Genomic DNA, 20,583 nt, shown 5'->3' on the forward strand with positions numbered 1-20,583 from the left:
CTTCTTTGTCACATTTCTTGAAAAACAATTGAACCCTATTTGTATAGTTTTCTACATTTGACAGTTACAGTCATTACATCTCACTGGTTTTCTTTCTCAAAACTATGGTTTTTTGGACTCCTCTATTTATAATACAACCAATATCATAACCCTCAATAAGTGATGAGGGTATTGTGGCCTTCTATGGGACTCGTTTAATTTAATCATTTGATCAAGGGTTTTAGTTTTTTTAGGGTGAAAAGCTAGGGCTATTTAACTTTTAATTATTTTTGTTATGTTGGGGGCTATTTATTTCTATTGGGTGCTGTAGAGTGTTCAGGGGCAGTTTGGTCATGTAATTACTTTATTTTAGTTAGGGGTAATTTAAGCCTTTTTTATTAAACAATTATGCATATATAAGGAGAGAGAGGGACGTCCAGCCTATAGTTGTTGGAAACGCCTAGGAACCCGAATTGTTTTAGGAACCGGAATTGCGAAATCACAGCCGGCTAGAAGATTCCTGTCTTAGGAATCAATGTCTGTACAATAGGAATCTCTAGAAACGAGATTCCTAGTTTTTGAGGATCGTGTTTCGACCGAAATAAATCCAAGTGTCATCCCCATATGAAATCAAGATTCCGTCCTCCTTGGAATCCAGATTCCCATCCCACTGGAATTATCACCCCATGAGTCAAGATTCATTAATATGCGGAATCAAGTTTCCGACATCTATGGAATTGAATTTTTGACATATGTGGAACAAAGATATGTTGCTATTCCGAATCGTGATTCTAACATATACGAAATCAAGTTTCTGAACTATATGGATTAGAAATCTTTGCCAGTTTGAGATCAAGATTTACAATAATATAGATTATGGATTGCGTTTGACGACCCCTACCACGAATCAAGATTTCATTTTTATGGGGAAGGAATCCACAAGTACATCGCGAGCCTTATCAACTTTAAAACCTATATTGGATGTCTCTTATTAGAAGGTTTCCCAAATTTTAAAGTGATTGTGTTGACTATTGAACTTACGGTCATTATATACAAAAGAGAAGTATTTCTAAATTGTAATTTTGACTTCATTATTATAAAGATAAAATAGGATTATGTCTACAAGCCATGGTTTTACTTTTAATTATATGTGTTGTATTTACCATTTATATTTTAAATTTAAAGTTATGGCCATCCATGGTGACCCAAGTAAAATAATGTAACCCTGCGACCACTAGAAGCATTTGAAAGAAGATTTCTACTCCAATTGACGTGGAATCAAGATTAATCCTCGTTGGAATCTAGATTTGATATATTTGGGAACTTCTACCTACAATTAATGGGTTCAAGTTTCTACAAATGTGTTGGATCAAGATTCTGAAATTAAAGAATCGAGTTTCCTTGGTTCTGATAAATGGTTTCTAAAGATGTGTTGAATTGAGATTCCAAAATTAAAGAATCGAGTTTCCTTGGTTTCGAAAAATAGTTTCTAAAGATGTGTTGAATTGAGATTCTGAAATTAAGGAATCGAGTTTCCTTGGTACTGAAAAACGGTTTCCGTGGCAATTCCTTAACGGAAACGCGGGATCGGGTTTCAGAACCGGAAACACGAGGTCAGTGGAGAGATTCTGGTCACTATGGTACAGCCTTTTGAATGCTTATTTTGGAGAATTTTATTAAGAGAGAAAACCCTAGAAAAGCTTTATGAAATCTTGATTGAAGGAGAAAGCTTGGTAGCACCTCCCAAAGTCCCTCCCTTCTAAGGTATTCTTCAATTTCTTCTGTTCTTCTTTTCCTTCTTCTTTTTTTCCCTTCGTTTCTATTTTCTATCCATAATATCTCAATTTAAAATCAAAACCATAATTTTCCTATGCATTATTAACTTTTAAAACCCTAGAATTAGGTGTGGAAACCTTTAAAATTATTCTTTACCTACTTCTTCTCTTCGGGCCATAGATTAGCTTTAAAGTTTATCGATGTCAACCTCTTAGCTGATACTGTTTGAGAACAGATTTCAATGCATCACAGATTCAAAATCTCTTCTTCTAGTCACTAAAACAAATTCCTAAATTTACTTTTTGATTTTTACATATTTATTTACTCAGTTATGTGCATGAATATCTGCTGATTTTGTACATAATTTGCTTTAATTCAATTTAAAATTTTCTTCAAAGGTGTTTTAAAGTTTTTTTATCATAGATTAGTTAGTGGCTTTTCTTAAGTTGATGAATTTAATATCCAAGCAAGTTGTCCTCGGGCTAGAAGTCTATTTTTTAAATTGTTTAGGGTATGTATTAGATTTTTAAGATGTCTATTTTTGACTATCAAAGTCAGCCAATAAAGTGGAGTTACGATTCTAGACCATGAATTACAAGTCCCTCCTTGAGGACAAGTTCAGGCCCCATTTCAGCAGTATGCTCCATGGGTCCTTCCAATAGTCCAGTGTTCCAGGGAGTCATCTTTTCTACACATGTACTCGTCACACACCCTTATCCAAAAGGGCATCTTCCCGGACAACTATCTATTGTACAGGCCGTGTGATGGTAATGATGAGGATTTGGGCCGTTGTCCTCTCAGGCATCCATCACACACAAGGGTCAAATCCATGGCCCCTGGCTATCTGTCCTAGGTACATTTCTGACCTCATCGACGGATAACCCCACATTGAAAACCCTTATCGGTTGTGTTCACACAATTCCCAGGATTATAGGTTTTTAAACATTACAATGATGGGTGGCTAAGATCTCCTCACCCAACATTTCTCCTTAAATCAACGGTTAAGATTAAGTCTCAAAACGCGACAAACCTAGACCCTAGAAACCCTAGTTTGCACCTATAATTACTACTTTTTGGGAGTAGCCCCTTCACCATTTTTCTTTACACCCCTCTCTTTCTCGTCCCTTAGTTCTGCATGCCTTCCTCTCTTCTATCTCTCTCATCCTTGTTGGGATTTTGTGGCCATTTAAAGGCCTTATGAGAGCATGTAATGAAATTTCATGATAGCGGAATGATTAATTCCTATGGGAGTATATGGTCTAGAGGGGCTGATGTTGGCAATATTGATGCCAAGACCCAAATTAGGCTTGATGAGGTAGGCCGGGTTGAGTTCTAAAACCCTATAGCCTTGGGCATATTGCACAATTGAGAAGCGTCTACAGGGTTAGCATTTGATGAGGTCGTAGAGATGTCTAGTGTGGTTGGCCAAGGGACTTCGTAACCCTTGTGTGCGATTGGTAGGCTTGAAGGGACAATGGCCAAATTCTCATCATGACCATCGCACAACATACACATATGATAGTTGTATTGGGAAGTAGACACCATTAAGAGTGTGATATGTACATGTGCGGGAGATAGTCCCCATGCACTAATTGCGATAAGTGTGCACACGTTTGCGTGACCTAGGCTTATCCCTCAGGGGAAAGATGTAATCCATGGATTAGAATTATGTTCTCATCATGTATTGGCTGACTTTGATAGTCCAATCATGAATCCCTGCGATGGGCTGTGGGTCATGAGAACTGTTAGTTCAATTTGGAAAAGTTAGTACTGGACATACATAGTCACAGGTAGAGATACAAATATCTGTACATTCACATTTTTCTTAAAGTACTTGGTCAAATTCCCATTAAAATAATTTCAAAATGATTAAGTTTTTGTTAAATGATTTTCAGAATATTAATAAGAATTTTTATATATTTATGGATATTTTATTTTATCAAAAATGATTGTTAAATATGCTAAAATTGAATTTTCTGGAATTTACATATTCAGAAGGAAAAATAAAATACCTATGGATTTCTAAAAATCATTTTACTAATTTAAAAAATCACTTAAGTTTCTGGGAGCCCAAAATTGATTGGGGCCAACCACATTAAACCCCAGTTGAGTGGGGCGTGGGGTCTATTTGAAAAGGGTGTGGGGTCTACTTGGTGGCCACTAAAGTGGCACGCCCCGCTCCCTTCTATTTTCTCTCTCTCACACATAGTGGCTTGTTGAGGAAGGCATCTAGAAGCCTTAAAGAGATATACCTAATTGTTTTCAAAAGGGAAAGTTTGAGATTTCATTGAAAATCCTTTTACACAAATTAGAATTATATGACACTTTCCTATAAAGAAAATTTTAATGGAATTAGGTTGAGGAAACTATGTGATAATGTTCTAGCACATTCCTTTTGATCATGATGGCTGATCCATGGATTGTATAGCTAAGATCTCTCACCCCACATATAACCTATGATCTATGGTCAAGATTAAATCTTCATAATGATGGCTAATCTTAAATCCCAAAACCTTAGCCTCTGTAGTGCATATTATCCTCAAATTGATGGGCAGATTGAGGTAGTCAACCATAGTTTGGGAAATTTGTTGTGATGTCTTGCAGGTGAGAAGCCGATCCAGTGGGACTTGAGTCTTACTCAAGTTGAATTTGCTTATAATAGCTCGGTTTACGGATCGTTATGGAAGTCTCCTTTTGAGATAGTGTATGGTCATTCCATTCCCCACTATTGGACCATGTTCCGTTAACTTATGTGGGGAGGAGTGCTGAAGCTGACGTTTATGCCCAGCACATAAAGGACGTACAGAAGGAAGTCCATAACCGGTTCACAGTGAATTACGTTAAATATAAGGAGGATGCAGGTCATTTAATTATTATATTTTTTATGGGTATTTTAAGTCCTTAATAAAACTATTATGTATATAACGAGTGGGAGGGATGTCTAGTCGTTAGAGTGTTTATTTTGGAGAATTTTGTGAAGAAAGAAAGCCCTTAAATGGGCTTCTTGAAATCTTGATTGAAGGCCACAGAGAAGGCCTGGTAGCACCTCCCAAGATCCCTCTTTTCCAAGTACTTTTCAAATTTCTTATTATCTTCTTTACCTTCCTACTTTTTTCTTTGCTTTTTGGGTTCCTTGTATTCCTTTTCTTTCCTTTGTTAACATTCTTTCCTCATTTCTTTCCTTTGTTTCCCTTTGTTCCCCTCTTTTTTTCTTCTTTCATTCCCTTTTTTCTTTTGTTCTTTCCCTCATTTCTCATATAAAAATCAAAACCGTAATTTTTCTTTGCACCATTAACTTCAAAACTGTAGAATTACTTGTGTGGAAACTTTTGGGAATTACTTTAGAAGTATTTTACTTGCACTACTTCTTTTCATGTCGTGGACTAGTCTTAAACTTGATCAGAATCAACCTTTATTTAGCTGATTTTTTTTGGGTGTGGTTTCTATAAGGTTGTAACCTTAAGCAATCCAATTAAGGCGCACCTCCAAATTTTATGATAACATGTAATTTCGTTGTAAAAAATTCTTAGGATTATCTGAAAATCTATTTTCATATCTAATTATAAAATTTTAAACTCTAAAAATGGTTAAAGTCAAGTAGATCTATGAACATATAAAAATCTTGAAAATGGACGGTCCAGAAAATGTGTTACAAGATGCACTATTTTTGGGACTTAAAATCTTGTTTTCTTTTTATATTCATACATCTCGATGTTGAGATGATCAATTAGAGAGTTTTTCAACATTGTAACAACCTTTTCCGATGGATTTTTGAGGTGCATCTTTAATTCTACATTTTAAGGTTGCAACCTTATAACAACTTTTTCCTTTTTTTTTTTTAAGGGTAGATTTCAATTCATTGTCGATTTACAATCTCATCTCCTAGATATTAATATAAATTTCTATAAAATAAATTTCTAAAATTGTGTGCCGATTTTTTCCAATTTGTTTACTCAGTTTAGTGGATGAATACCTACTGATTTTTTATTTTTATTTTTTATTGTTTTGATAATGCATGAATACCTGCTGAATATGTAGATAATTAGCCTTAATTTATCTTAGGGAATGTCAAAGCATGTTTTAGAGTATTGTAATAAAAGCCAGTGGCTGATCTTAGCGTACATCAATGAAGACTTAGTGATGCTTAGTGACAAACAACCAAAACTAGATGAAAACTTAGATGAGTCATTTTGTTACCTCTATTGCTATCTATATATATATATATATATATATATATATATATGAGTCAAATTGGTATGTCGAAGGAATTATGGATCACAAACCATCTCTTTTACATGGCCCTAAAATGTAAAGAAATTGATTGCATATAGCATGTTTTCGGGCTTATTCACTTCTCTACAATTTGTATATTTACTCATCAAATTGAGAACTTAATACACTATTTTAATTTTCATTGATAATAGCTGTCTGTTATAAATTTACAGAACATATGTATGAATGTAAAAAAAGTTTTGTAATGGATCTGTTTCTATTGAATTTTTGTAATGCATGGTGCATGTGTAACATACGGATACAAAAATGGTGATACAATCGTCCTTTCTCAAAATCCATGATACATACGGATACAAAAATGGTGATACAATCGTCCTTTCTCAAAATCCATGATACATGCGGATACAAAAATGGTGATACAATCTTTCTTTCTTAAAATCCATGATACAGATACGGATATGGGTCATCATCATCATCATCGCCTTTTCCCAATTAATTATAGATACGGATATAAGTATCCTATCTAAACATCTATAAATATGCCACACTACTGCTTGTGCAATGTAGGAATATAGGCATTTGATGCATATTGCATACGTTTACCATATTCTAATGCAAAATACTATATTTTAGTCATAATATATCTTTTATGATTATTTATGCCACTATTATAATTTCTTTAGTACATATTTGCCCTCATATAGGAGAAAACACTATTGCACATGGATGTCATTCTAAAAACGCGGATATTGCTCAATGCAGTATTGGAAGTCTAGTTTTTTAAACACAGAATATCATATTCTTCCTAAATCAGAGAATAGGAAGAAGCTTTTGAATTCTAGCACTGATATATTTGCAAGGGATTTATCTAAATCACTGAATCTTCTTCTCAATATGAAGAACAATCCCCAATATGGGGTGATATTTCCTATGCTGCATGGGCTACCTCAGAGCAATTGTTCTGGTTGCCTTACAACGCTGTAACCATATTCTTCTTGTATCAAATAATGCTTGAATATTTTTCAATTGTTTTTGCCCTATAGTAATGGTCAGTTGCAACTCATGTTTTAGAGATCTTTGTTATACTTTAAAAGTCAAAATCTTGCTGTGAACAGGCATATGAAGCATATGAGAACTGCAATGGTTTGATTTGAATATGTTCCCTTCCATTCTTGTGGTGGAGATGTTGATTAATTCTATCAGCCTATTGAGGAAAAATCTCGTTTGAAATTATTTTTTTTGGTAGGGACAGGGACAAGTGTCTCATTCTACGTCTTGTCATATATTGAATCCTTACAGCCAGTTAGATCTTCATGTTTTCTGGTGCACTTATTCCTTTCTTTTATGACATTGAATCAAACCTATTCTTTGTTATGTTGGGTACATCTTATTTGGTCTCCTTTCATGCATCATCGTCTTATAGAAAAAGATTTATTATGCACACTCATTCCACGGCAATATCTCAACAAAAGATCCTTAGGAGTGATTATCTGCAATGATCAAACCCAACTCTCTTCTATTAGAACTGCATTATCCAAGCTTAAGAATTCATTGTAATGTGATAAGAAGATCATGTCATGACTTACCAATGATATTGAACCAATGATCTCCCATAGCCTCATCTATTTCGTTAGCTAGTTGAGTCCAAAAATGTCTTTGCAAAGTATTCAGTTTGGTAGGAAGTCTAAAGAAAAATAGTTGTAGTTGGAGCAAGGTTTTAGATCTATCAAAACAAAGGCCATGAAAGAATTTTGATTCATCACCTTATACTAAGGCCGTGTTCGTCTTCTTCTAGTGTTTTCCTGTAGAGTTCACACAGAACCTAAACATGGTTTCGTGGCTACATTGATAAACCAACGTGCTAAGTACATTTTTGTTTCTATTAATTTCAATCCTGAGTACAGTATTATGTGTATAATTATTTTTTGCTTTGTTCGCTTCCTTGAATGTACAAAACTGCTCCATTCTCTCCACGCTAGCTGGAATCCAAATTCCCTGCTATACATAGTTTCTTTATACCTATATTTTGTTGGAGAAAATATGCTCATGGAGTTTACCTATAGATAGAATTTGTTGATCTTAACAACTTGACAGTATCTAGTAAACTATCCCCTATGTTGAGTTTAACTGTCTTCTCATGAACTCTTATGCAAGATGCAATTTCTGTGGGAAAATATTCTTTCTAGGTTGGAGGTTGAAAGGATTTACATGCCAGTTGATACCACTATCAGTATCTATAGAAATAGACTTGCCTCCACCTTCTTCCAAAGATTGAAGATGAATGTGTCAGCATCGTGACGGCCACCATAAAGGTAATCTCGTTGGATATCCTGAATGAACCGTGAGCTGTTCAAGAGAATGCGCCAACTGTCCTACAAGCCCAACTCTTACATAACCTATCCTCTCTCAAGGTTTCCCTACTTGTAAGTTTCCACCATCAACATTAGTGCCTTCAATACCTAGTAAATGACTTGTAGGAATATGTGCCATAATGGTGATTTTGTCGTAATAGTTGAAATGACGATCTAGAACTAGATCTCATAATGTTAGTGTGAGATCAGTATGTAAGAGAAAGAAATGGAGAGAAGAGGAGAAGAGGACGAGAAGATAAGGAGGAAGAAGAGAAGATAGAATAAGGAGAGAGAGAGTCACACATAAGTCAGACTAGTCACACATTTTATTGACATAGAAATAACTCCAAATCCGATAGTGCTCATGAATGTTGTGGTAGATACCCAAGTTTAATAAAGAACCGATAGTATAACTTATTAAATTGTATAGCCCACTTGTGCTCCTTACTTTCCATTTCACTTTCAAACAGTAAGGGTGACGACATGTGTACAAAGATCCGTCATCGTGGTGACCACATATATAGCCATGAGTCATCATGGTTACCACATATGCAGAGATATGTGCCAACATTGTGACCACACAGGTTTCATTTTGGTGACCATGTTTCAAGAAAGCAATACACTTGGTTTAATTTGGTGCACCAATGTCAATGGGCTTCATCTTGTTTCTTCTTCTACATGTGGCAAATCTTAACTTAATATGTTAAAATATTATAAAGAATTTCCAATCTTCTATGTAGATCCATGATCCTCATGTGGGTTGAAGTAAATGGCAAAATTCCGTTGTAACCTTAGGACGTGATACATTCTTGTCTTTGTGCTTGTTAAGTGTGATATTCGACTTAGAAAACATTAACCATGATCAATTATTTCACTAATTTCAGATCTTGGGAGCCTCTTAAGTGTGATCGTATTTGTTGGGCGCGGTTTGGGAGTAGGCCCGGTTTGGGGAGCACCAGACCGCCATAAGGTGGAAGCTCCTTGGGGTGGATCGACATTTACACATTCAACAAGTTAAGGAGCTAGATCCTAGGATACCTAGGAGCGAGATCCCATGTCACTGGGATCGAGGTTTTAACTTGGAGTGATCTATTAATAGTAAATGATAAAATTGGGATCGAGGCAATGCCCACTCAATCTATTATCATACACCTTCGCTTACCAATAATGCCATAGTTATAGTACCCCAATTCACTACAATAATACAGTTTAATGATGTCATAAATTGGCTTACTATGATATTAACTATAGTTTTTCAATACTATAATCATAGCATACCACAATGTGATATGCACCACTGTTTAACATATTCTAAAAAAATAAATCTATAATACTAAGGGTAGGAGCAGTAGTTCAATTAATAATATAGCTCTTGTCCTTGGAGGGATCCTTCAAGCATGTAGACTGAGATCTCATTTTGTAGGGAGCAAAGATCCATATTTCTCTAAACCTAGCTCGCTCTAAGATCCCTTAGAGGAACTACATGATCGAGTTCCTAAGGTGGGACCGTGGCAAGGTTCCCGTAACTAAGAGTGTGATATTTAGAGAGTTTAATATTTCTAAATAATTATTGTTTGGAAAATGTGTTGGCATTAGGATTCTTGTGAATTAAGGTGTTGAGTCTAGGGTGGATATAGGCTATTCAACCTAGCAATTCACCAACCCATGATATGGGCCTTTATCCACGATATCAAGGCATTTGAATGGGGAGACTAGTTTACAAGTTGGTAAACTTGCTCTTAATCAGAAGCTACGAAAGTGGGCAGTCCAAATCCATTACTATAATTTTCTGTGGGAGGTTTGAACTCATCTTTCACAAGGACAACTCAGTGTTGGTCAAACATTAAGCATCACATGCGTCATTCCCCCACACGTGGCTCAAATGTTTCATCAACCTTCAACAGTGCCCTTCACAATTGTGAACCTCACCATTTGACCTTCAACAAAGCCGTTCGCCAAGGAGAACCTCGCCATGTTACCATTAAGTGTGTAGTGCATCCTCATGCAATGCCATATTAATAATGTCTCCCCCTTCCTAATAGAAGACCCACACAAACATTATAGAGAGTGGTGGAACAAGTAACCGTTATAATGAACATACTGTAATTACTCTCTTCCCATTGTCAGTTCTCTGCAAAATGAAGCCTACAACTGTAGACATTTAAAATAAAGCCTACAACTGTAGATGAACAAAATGAAGCCTACAACTGTAGGCAACCTACTACGACCCATAGCTATACAGAACTTATAATGATTTGTCTACTTTATTGTGGCATAGAAATGAAACCCAAACTATAATGGTGTTTGGACATTATCCATTTTCATTTCTAGCTTGCCTCTTAAATTGCAATGGTTTTAAATGATGATTTTTTCTCCCTAGTTTATTTTTAAGCTGTATTCTGAAAACAGAAATGGATGAAAAATTGGCAAAATTGATGTCTTGCCATGACAAGTCGATATTTAGGATTCTCAAAAGGTTTCCGATGTACAAAATTTTTGCCACGTAAATTTGACTAGAGTGACCATATCAACTCATGTGGTAATTCTTTGGAGGGAAAAGATGGTAAAATAGGGAAACTTTACTTTCTATATTCTCTGTGTTCTATTTTATTCCCTGTCTTTTTAGTAGTTTCTCTATAGTCCCCTGCACCACCTGATCCTTTTCTTCAATGCCCTTCTCTCTCTATGGAAAAATCCTAACTAAGAGAATATCTTTTGGTATAAAATTGACCTAGTGAAGAGAGAGAAGCATCAGAATTTGTCATTTCTTATTCTGTTTGTTAAACATTTTTCTTAGAAGTTGTTCTCAAGAAGTTGTTCTCATCTTCTTCTATCCTTCATTATTTGGATATGATTTTGCTTCTTTTCACTTTCAAGAGCTTTTAATTTCTATTTTCCCCGTGTTTTGTCTTCTGTTTCATGATCTTTTTTTCTTCTTTGTTGTCCCTCTTGTTTTTATTTCATTAAGCCTCCACCTTCATATTTATTCATTAAGTTTTTCCTTTTTTCACTTCGGATTTCAAGCAGCATATATTATCTTATTTCTTCCTGTTTTACATTCCTCTCGTTATTAGATAGTCAGCATGGCTACTAAATGTGATTTATGGTTTCCTTTTAATTTTTCTCATCTTCTTTTCAAATATCAATTCTATGTTGCTACCACATATAATTTATGCTTAGATGTGGGAAAACCTATTTATAATTGAAATTATGGCAGATTCCTAAATATCAGACTCTGACAAGGAAGAAAACCAATTTCGTAAAAAAATAAAAAATATGATTAAATATTTGCCTTTCCTTAACTTGCAACAACCTGAAGGTTGACATAATCTATTCACCTCTCTCAAGTTCAGGTTTCTTCGGTGGAGGATGCTATGAAGCTAAATGTTGGTTTATGTTCATATGGTAATCCAGGACCAGAAGGTATGGGTGGGTATTCGTAGAGTTGAAGAAGGTAGGAAGCTTAAAAGCTAATAGGGCTCATGGAGATATGGGATTCTATATTAATGGAGGCCTCTGCATTGCATATAGGTTTGTTTTAAGAGTCAATTAGTAGTAGAAACTGTCTTAGTATCATTAGATGGGCCCATAAAGAGTCCTCTATTCGGTGGATATTTAGTGCAATCATAAATGTTTGTGACACTACATATGTGACTTCTTCGCGTATTCTTAAGGGAGCTAGCCATGATGCCGATACCTTTGCTAATGAGGGGGTTCTTCAAGAACCACTCTATGTTGACAAAATTTCAATGTTGGAATTCTAATATGTTGACTTGACATCTCTTGTTCTTTGTGTTGTTTTTCTACCTTTTATTTTTGCAATAGTTTTTCATTAGTAATAAAAAAATCTCTAGTTGATGTAAACATATGCAATAAGGCTAGTGGACATTGTGTTTTATATAGGTAAGTACATATTATCCCATTAGCATATTGATTGACAATTGACAACCTCTAATGAATGCTTCATTGTCTATGGAGATCTATTATATCACAGATTTTAATTATCAATGTACTAAGTTTTCTCTTTCTAGTTGAATATGAAGTCTACCTACAAATGCTGAAATCTTGGTAGGTCTAGCATGGCCTGCAATATGATCTGGTTTGGTATATCTGTAGAGTTAATGGTTCCTGATATCCTTGTGAAATTTAATGTTCTAGATGATTGATTCTGAGTTTTCAATACTGTGCCAGGGAAACTTAGCTGATATATTGAGAAAGAAACTACGACTTGACCTTCAAACTGCAGTCCGTTATGCTTTGGATATTGCTAAGTATTGCATACCTTGTACATTCATTTTTGTATGATTGTTTAGTGAATTTTCTTTGAAGGAATCATAGTTGAGAAAATGCTATATGTTACATGCAGTAATATGGCCTTTCGAAAGTGCGTGGTTTCTGGACATCCATAATAAACACTCCATTTATTTTTTCTTCCCAATATTTTCTATGCCTTTTTTGGTAATTTGTTACCTTACTCGTTTGACTTTCAATTGAAATAATTGCAATTAAAGAGCTCTGAAACCTTTAACATGAAGAAGTGTGCATTATTGATTCATGGTGCAGAGAGGAGAGAGAAGCCAAATTTAGCCTACATATTACTGCTAAGAACTACTGAATGAATGGATGCTTGTGTTTTACATATAGGACTGCACAATCTTGATACCATGTACACCTCATTGTCGTTAAGAGTAGTCGAAGTTAAAAGTACCTTCAGGTCTGAAAAATGCTGGATGATTATCATAAGTTCATTCTCGTCTTGGACCCTACATGCTGCCACCTCGTTCTTTATAGTGTCTGGGGGTAGTCAGTTAAAATTATTGAATATGTAATGAAGCTTGAACATGATGTTCGCTCTGTTAAAGTCTTGTAGTGACTTTTAATGCAAATGTATGTTGTGCTAGTATCTTGTGCTTTGCGAATTGTTTCCCAGATTAATGTACACGGTTTTCATGTTTGGAAATTCTGATACAGTTGCTGACCTGACCTTAGTTTCCTTTAACACTGTAGCCGAAGCTTAGCTTGCGAATGACTCAAGAGTGAAGAAGCCCAAACTTCAACTTAAGGAATCATGAACCACTTTTTATATATAAACTATAATCATCATTTAAATGGGAATGATTCTTCTTTAGCACCAAGATAAAGTCATGTTTGTTATGGATTATTCATATAGTGCATATTATTCATGCAACTACAAGATTCTTGCCATAGGTAACTGGTGGTAGCTTCCAAATTCTTTCAGGGTCGCCAGTATTGGCAAGGACATGGGAATGGGCTTCCATAAGTGATTGCATAGGCTTGCTAGCAAGGTTATCATTTCCCTGAGGTAATCAATGGTATACTTTCTTAGAAAATATACCATTGTTCATCAGGAGGGAACCAAGTACAACTGTGCTACTAGTAGAGAGAGTCATATTTTAGTGTTTGTATTTGGCACAGTGTCTCCAAGTATGCTTATTCACATCGGCAATGGTGTAATTTTGTCATTTTTGCTTTCTGATCTATTTGTTCATTGTACTTCATGACGAGGTCTTTATTGTCTTTTTAAATAATATCTAAGGCACATCGGAATATAATGAGGCAACTTCTCATTCTCCCAAAATTATTCTCTATGGGATTATGGCATAGGAGATATTTGGTCCTGCAACGTGCTGCTATTTTGAAGTCTTATGACCACTAATACATTGATTTTCTATGCTTTGCATTTGTTGGACATTCTTTTCCCCAAGATCGAGCCTCTTTTTGTCCCCCTTTTTACAATTTTCCTCGTATTTTCCATAATTGCTCTATACTTTTACAAAAGGTAATCCAGTAGTTAAGATTCTTGGCCTCCCCCCCCACCAAGGGCTCTCTCTTCTCTCTCCCTGCACCAGAAGGCACTCTTATCTCTTTACCCCACCTTGTCCGCCTCCTCCCCAACCAATAGCCTCCTGTCTTTTCTCATCATCCAAAAGGTACTCTCTCCATTCCACTTCTACCGCCAGTCTCTCTCTGTCTCACCCCTCCCCTCAAAAAAAAAGGGGATTCACTCACTCTTTCTGCCCCACCTCCTTGGTCTCCTCTCTCTCTCTCTCTCTCTCTCTCTCTCTCTTTCTCTCTGCTTGATTGGAGCAGGTGCAATAGCCAAATAAAGTGCTCATTTTAATCTCTCCACTGCAGAAAAGAAAATGTTTCCCAGCTTTGAGAATGGTTGATACGAGAGAGAACACAGTATGGATTTATATGCTTAGACCCTCACTAAAGTTAGTGATATCTTTCAATCCTTCTATGCAAAAAGAAAGACCCAATTGGAGAAGTCCATTCCAATTCTTAGATCTGACAATGGTGGGCTCTAAAGATCTTCATTCCTTCTTAGGGAAAATGGCATTATTCATCAATACACATGTCCTTACAAACCCTGTTAGAAAGGAAAAATAGGCATCTGTTAGAGGTTGCTCATGCACTCAGGATATGAATGTTCCAAAAACTTATTTTCAGAAGCAATAATGACTGCAGCCTATTTGATTAACACAATGGGATCTGCAGTTTGAAAAGAGAAAAAATTTTGAAATTCTCTTCAAGAAAAAACCTCTCTTCAATGCACATGCGGAAGTGGACAAGGAGAAATGAACCTTTTGGGAGGGAGAGAGAGGGGGGGGGGGAGTGCCTTTTAGGTGAAGAGAGAGAGTGGCCTGTTGGTGGGGGAAGAAGTGCAGGTGGGGTAGAGAGAGTGCCTTTTAGGTGGAGAGAGAGAGTGGGGCGTTGGTGGGGGAGAGAGAGAGGCAGGGGCTTTGGTGGGACAGGAGGTGGATTATTTTAGCTATTGGGCCTGTGTTGGAGTAGTAGAGGATAGTAATGTAAATAGTTGGAGGAAAGACATAGGAGGGGGATGAGCGTCCATATTTTCAAAACTGGACGGGGTGTATGGGATTTCTATTGACCCTCGGGTTTACTTTCGCTTATTTATTTTTCTTTGTTTGGCATTTGAAACTTCTATAATAGGACAAGTCGAGACCTTAAAAGAGTTCACGATAATTTGTTTGTGCATAACATGCATGAGGAAACATCATTGGCTCTTCCTTTGTTGAAGTTGATGCCCCAATATGCTTTCTTTCATACTAAAAGGTAAAAGGTTTAGTGATCCGGTTTTGTCATTCGATGGCTAGTTGATGATAATTATTCAAATGCACGATAATTGAATCTAATGGACTACTGTTGACTGGGAGCATCTATTCTGAATTTTATAATTGATTTTATGAGTTTCCCTTATTTTCTTTTAACCTCAAATGACAAGTGCCATTGTATGTTTTATATGCAGGGGCATGAATTACCTTCATCAGCACAAGCCCTACCCTATTATTCACAACAAGTTGTGTTCCAGGTTAGATTTTCTTCTACAGTGATGCTAGCCGTTCACTTATTTTGGTGAAAATGTCTCCAATTGCCTTCATTAGTATCTATATTCACGAGTATAATGGAGTGGAAATTTCGTACATATTTGTTCACAAGAAATAATTTCAATGAGAATCTACTTGAACTGGAGACTGATATTCTTTTTAGGAAGAAATCATTAAAATGGTCAAACCACACAAAAAAATTCATTGAGATTGGCAAACAATCAATTTTAGCATCAGAGTTATTACTCAAATATGATCATTTCATTCATGTAACTCGAGTATTTTGTTTAAATATGCCCAAAATGCCCTTGTTCAGTGTTTATAATCCTGAACAAGTGGGGGTATATTGGTGATTTGGACATATCATAATAAAGGGCCAAATTATCAGAATACCGCCCTTTGTTTGGGATTCCAAACCATGCAAGGCAGTTCTACTGAAAAATTCCACATGTTCCTGGTTTCGAACTTGCAACAAGCAGTTTTGTCATTTGGCTTAGACTATTTGAGGAAAATGACAAATAACCCTACAAGTTGCAGGTTCTCAACCCAGAATAAAACTTTTCAACGGAGAAACATGTTCCTGGTTCAGAACCAGGAACATGCAGGGGTATTTACCATCATTAAGCTTTGGCCACTTAAGTGATGCCAAATTGCAGAAACGATCCTTGCTTGTTTAGAATTTCAAATCCAAAATGTGGGCATTCTGCATAATTTTTAGCAAAATGGCTGAGTAGATACTCGAGTGAAATAAGGTTTTGGAGACCTTTGTGATGATTTTTTGAGATTTGTTCGACCATTTTAGTGATATATAAGTATATATATATATATATATATATATATATATATATATATATATATATATATATGTGTGTGTGTGTGCGTGTGTATATATATATATATATATATATATTTCTTTATTTATTTATTTTAATGATTGTTGAACTAGAGATGATATTAATTAAGCAAGCGTTAAGGGTTCAGACTGTAGGAACTGTTGTGAAGGTGAACAAAACATCAAATTGCGCAAGTTATTTCCTAATGAATTGTCTGTGGTTTATCCCTTCTTTGCTACCCACATCAAAGAAATCATGTTACTAGTTTCTTTAAAAGATTCAAGTAAACAAAGTCAATCACACTCCTGCAATTCGCGATCTTGTGGAAAAAGGCAGTGTTGAGGTCCACCAGTTTTAACCACTTTACTTTGGATTGTTGGTACGAGTAGGTTTCTTCTTGTTTGAGTCGAGATGGATACTCTATTTTTAAGTTGGACTCTCTGTTGCCTCTCCACTTCCACTAGAGCTCGGTTTTTTTCGGTGGCGTCCCAGTCCCGAATGGACCAAAGGAGGTCCTTGTGGGAGCGGAAGTTACCGGATAATTGTTTACTCCAGTCTTTTAGGGAAGCTTTAAGCATATGAATTTTTGTGCTGGAGGCAGTAACCAGCTCTGCCCGAGGTTTGAGAAGCGAAGGAATCCCACCACAAATGGACAAGGTGGGAGAATGAAGGCTCGTCAAACCAAGCTAAATCAAACCTAAAGGGTATAGGCCCTCAAGGCACTGACTTGGTATTTAAGAGGATGGGGCAGTGATCCGAGGTTGGTTTAGGTAGGGCCGAAGCGTGAGAACCTGGGAAAGTGGCATCCCACTCAGTGTAGAGTAGGAATTTTCCTAGTTTAGAAAGGGAAGGGGATGCCGAGTGGTTGGACCATGTTAAATTAGCTCCATCCAGACGGACTATAAGATTGTTTGGAGATGAAATCCTAGAAGATGAGCATGCCCGGGGTAATTCTAAAGAGAAAATTGCATTCAAATGACCACCTGGTGATGTTGAAGTCACCTCCAATGCACCACCTAGAGGTGGGGATCGTTGCTGAGGTCCAGTTCATTCCACAATTGTTCTTTGAGGTGGTCGGAATGGGGGCCATAATGGCCATGAACTTCCATGGGAGGCCGTCCGAGAATATTAATAGCACAACTGTTGCAGAGAATGATCCGATGTGAAACGAGGAGAGCGAATGGAGAGACGGACCCCATTATTGAGGGGTAGATAATTGACGTTGAATGCGGGAATATACATTATTGAGGGATGGTAGCTCATTGCTTGCTAAAATCTGTCCATGAACAGAATAGTACTTGGGTTTAAGACTTGATAAGAATTTAGCAACTTTTAATTCTTCCCACTACTTCCTCTGTAATTGCACATGGATATAGTCTGGTGCAGATTCAACTCTTCCCATATATCTCTAAGGGCACTATAATATTTACTAAAATTTTATTAACCTATCGCAATTGAAACATCTTCCCAAACAGTTAATATACCCAATAGATATTCTTATTTAGTGAAATGTCTCTTTTAGAGTGTCCTAAATTTATTTAGTAGTGTTGAGAAACACTACATTTGCACTTATTTGAGTTTCCATATTACTACACAACTTATTCATTATTATGTAATTCTCTCTATCCACCGCCTCCCATAACATGACACAAGGTCTAATCTGTGTTCTCCAAAGCAAAGATCTCCCTATAGTTGGAAGTTGATCGGGGGTTACATCCTTTCTAACTCTCCCTCCATATCTTGTATCATTTAAATTGCCACGTAGCACTAGGGGATACTTCAATAGATTGAACCCATACAATATGATTGGACTCATTTACTTTTACCAAGCTAATTTGTATCCCCACTTCTTTAGGAGGACTGAAGGTTCCGTGTTCAATTTCTTTAGCCTTGAGTGTATGGAATAGGGATAAATGTGGCAACAAGGGTCAACAAAGTACAATCACTCACCCCAAGCCTAGTTAATGCTAATAACAGCTTTAAAAGATAAAAAGAGAGATAATTATCATTCAAATATCAGCATACTCACTGCACTTGAACAAACTAGTGCAACATCATATTATCCAAATCTGGGCATCATCATATTGCTACTCTTTGAGTAGATTAGGCATCATCTATACGTACGAGAATTTTTGGATTTTAGAACTCGGGTGGATCATCCGCAGTCTCCCACAATCTATTGAACTCGATCTTTAACGAGGAATCAGAAAACAGCAACATCACAACACTAAACATCGACACACATAAGTTTCTGCACACAAAACCCTAGGAAACAACCTTAGGCTTTAGATCAAACAACCCTAGAAAGTAACCGCAGGTTTTCTCTCTCCCTCTCTCTCTCTCTCTTTCTCTCTCTCCTTTTTTTTTTTTTAATCACTCCACAAGAATCGATCCTAGGATTTCAGTAAAAATAACACATGCGGTAAAGACAAAAGAATACTTACAATAGAGGAGATAGAGAAAAAATGAAGAGCAAGATGGAAGAAAGGATCAATGCTCTGATACCATGTCACAGAGGAGAGAGAGAGAGAAAGAGTGAGAGAGAGAGAGAGAGATGGAAAGTGAAGAGAGAGTTAAAGAGAGTGATGCGAGAGTTCAACAGCTGTCATGTATCTCAAATATCTTCTTTTTAAATTAGTGAAATATGGAAAATGCAACATCAACCTAGGACAACACTGGTTAGGAGGGGCAATTTGGTTCAAGTGGAAGTCCTTCAAAGGACAAGAGGAAGCCCAAAATGATGTGGATGGAAGTAGTGAGAAGAGATATAGTGACTAGGTTTGACTTAGGATTTGGCCTTTATAGAGCGGAATGGCAGAACATGATTCATGTAATCGACTCCAAAAGTTGGGATAAGGCTTAGATGATGATGATGATCGCAATACTGCCCAAACAAACTGGAAATAAGCCTTTTAGGTCTTAATAACATAAATGAAGAGAAATGAAGATAAAGGGCAGATATAAACCCATCAATTATAATGGTTGGAATGTTCGATCCAATTATCTCAATTTGCAAATTTTGATAAATTGTACTGTTCCTTTTGTAATTCCCTCCCTCTCTTGATCAAATTGGGCTTCCATGTCACCCATTCTTTGACAACATGTTTTTCAGAGACCCAGTTAGGAAGAACACCTACTCAAAAACTGTCAAACGTTACGTGTAAAACTTCATGTTTCTAAAGGTCAAACACACCTTTTGAAACAAGTGGTTTGAGATTTGTAGGTTAGAAAGATAAGGCAACCTGAAACTTGAATTCAAAACAAGGGTAGAACTTGAGCAACACAAATTTGAAATGGTACTTCCCGAAAAAAATTTGAAAATTTTATTCTATAATGGTATGAGCTTACCACACAAATTTCAGCCTCAAATAAAATCTAGAAGTTATAGCACCTCTTTGTGTGTGACACCCCACCTAGAAAATGATAGCACATTGGGTGCTATAGAGTTTCGATCCTCTTTTGACTTTCATTTACCAGCCACATGCGTGAAAGACAATGTGATAATTTTTAAAAAGTTAAAAGTTTGCAGGAAAGGGGACTGACTCCTTGATTATCCTCTCTCTCTCTATCTATCTATCTATCAATCTCTCTCTCTCTCTCTCTCTCTCTCTCTCTATATATATATATATATATATATATATATATATATATATATACACATATATGTATGAGAGAGAGAGAGAGGAAATGTATACAAAGGGACCATTTTGGTGTCAAAATTTTTGGAGTAGGAAATTCCAAGTTTAGCAATAGTTGGGTTTATCTGAGAATAGCCTAATATTATATTATCTTATATATATATATACATAAGATATGTATATGTGTGTGTATGTGTTAGTGTTTCACATCCAGAACCTCATATTTTGTCTTATCCGGTGTTTTAAATTGCGGGATACAGTCCCAACGCAGTCCGGGGGCTGATGTTGGGATGCGGCTCGATGCGGTTAAAATAAAGCCTTTTTCATGGATATACCCTGACAGAGTAATTGTTGAAGTTCTTTTGAGTTTATCTTGTATCCTTTGCACATTTCAACTTTT

At 36.3% G+C, this 20,583-nt stretch overlaps 1 protein-coding gene across 13 annotated transcripts in view; it reads left to right on the forward strand.

The window, feature by feature from the left end:
• LOC105420183 (serine/threonine-protein kinase 12-like) overlaps window positions 1-20,583 on the forward strand; it is a 111,512-nt gene that overhangs the window by 41,567 nt on the left and 49,362 nt on the right. For all 13 annotated transcript variants that reach the window (XR_016047319.1, XR_016047318.1, XR_016047320.1 and 10 more), the window contains exons 7-8: window positions 12,531-12,610; window positions 15,634-15,696. Coding sequence is in view for 10 of the 13 variants with exons in the window: in XM_011622843.3 (XP_011621145.1) it covers window positions 12,531-12,610; window positions 15,634-15,696 (143 nt within the window). In the remaining 3 variants the exon portion in view is untranslated. The remainder of the gene's footprint in view (window positions 1-12,530; window positions 12,611-15,633; window positions 15,697-20,583) is intronic.

This window comes from Amborella trichopoda, chromosome 13 (assembly GCF_054954075.1).
Source record: "Amborella trichopoda isolate Santa Cruz 75 chromosome 13, AtrichopodaSantaCruz75HAP2 v2.0, whole genome shotgun sequence".
NCBI lineage: Eukaryota > Viridiplantae > Streptophyta > Magnoliopsida > Amborellales > Amborellaceae > Amborella > Amborella trichopoda.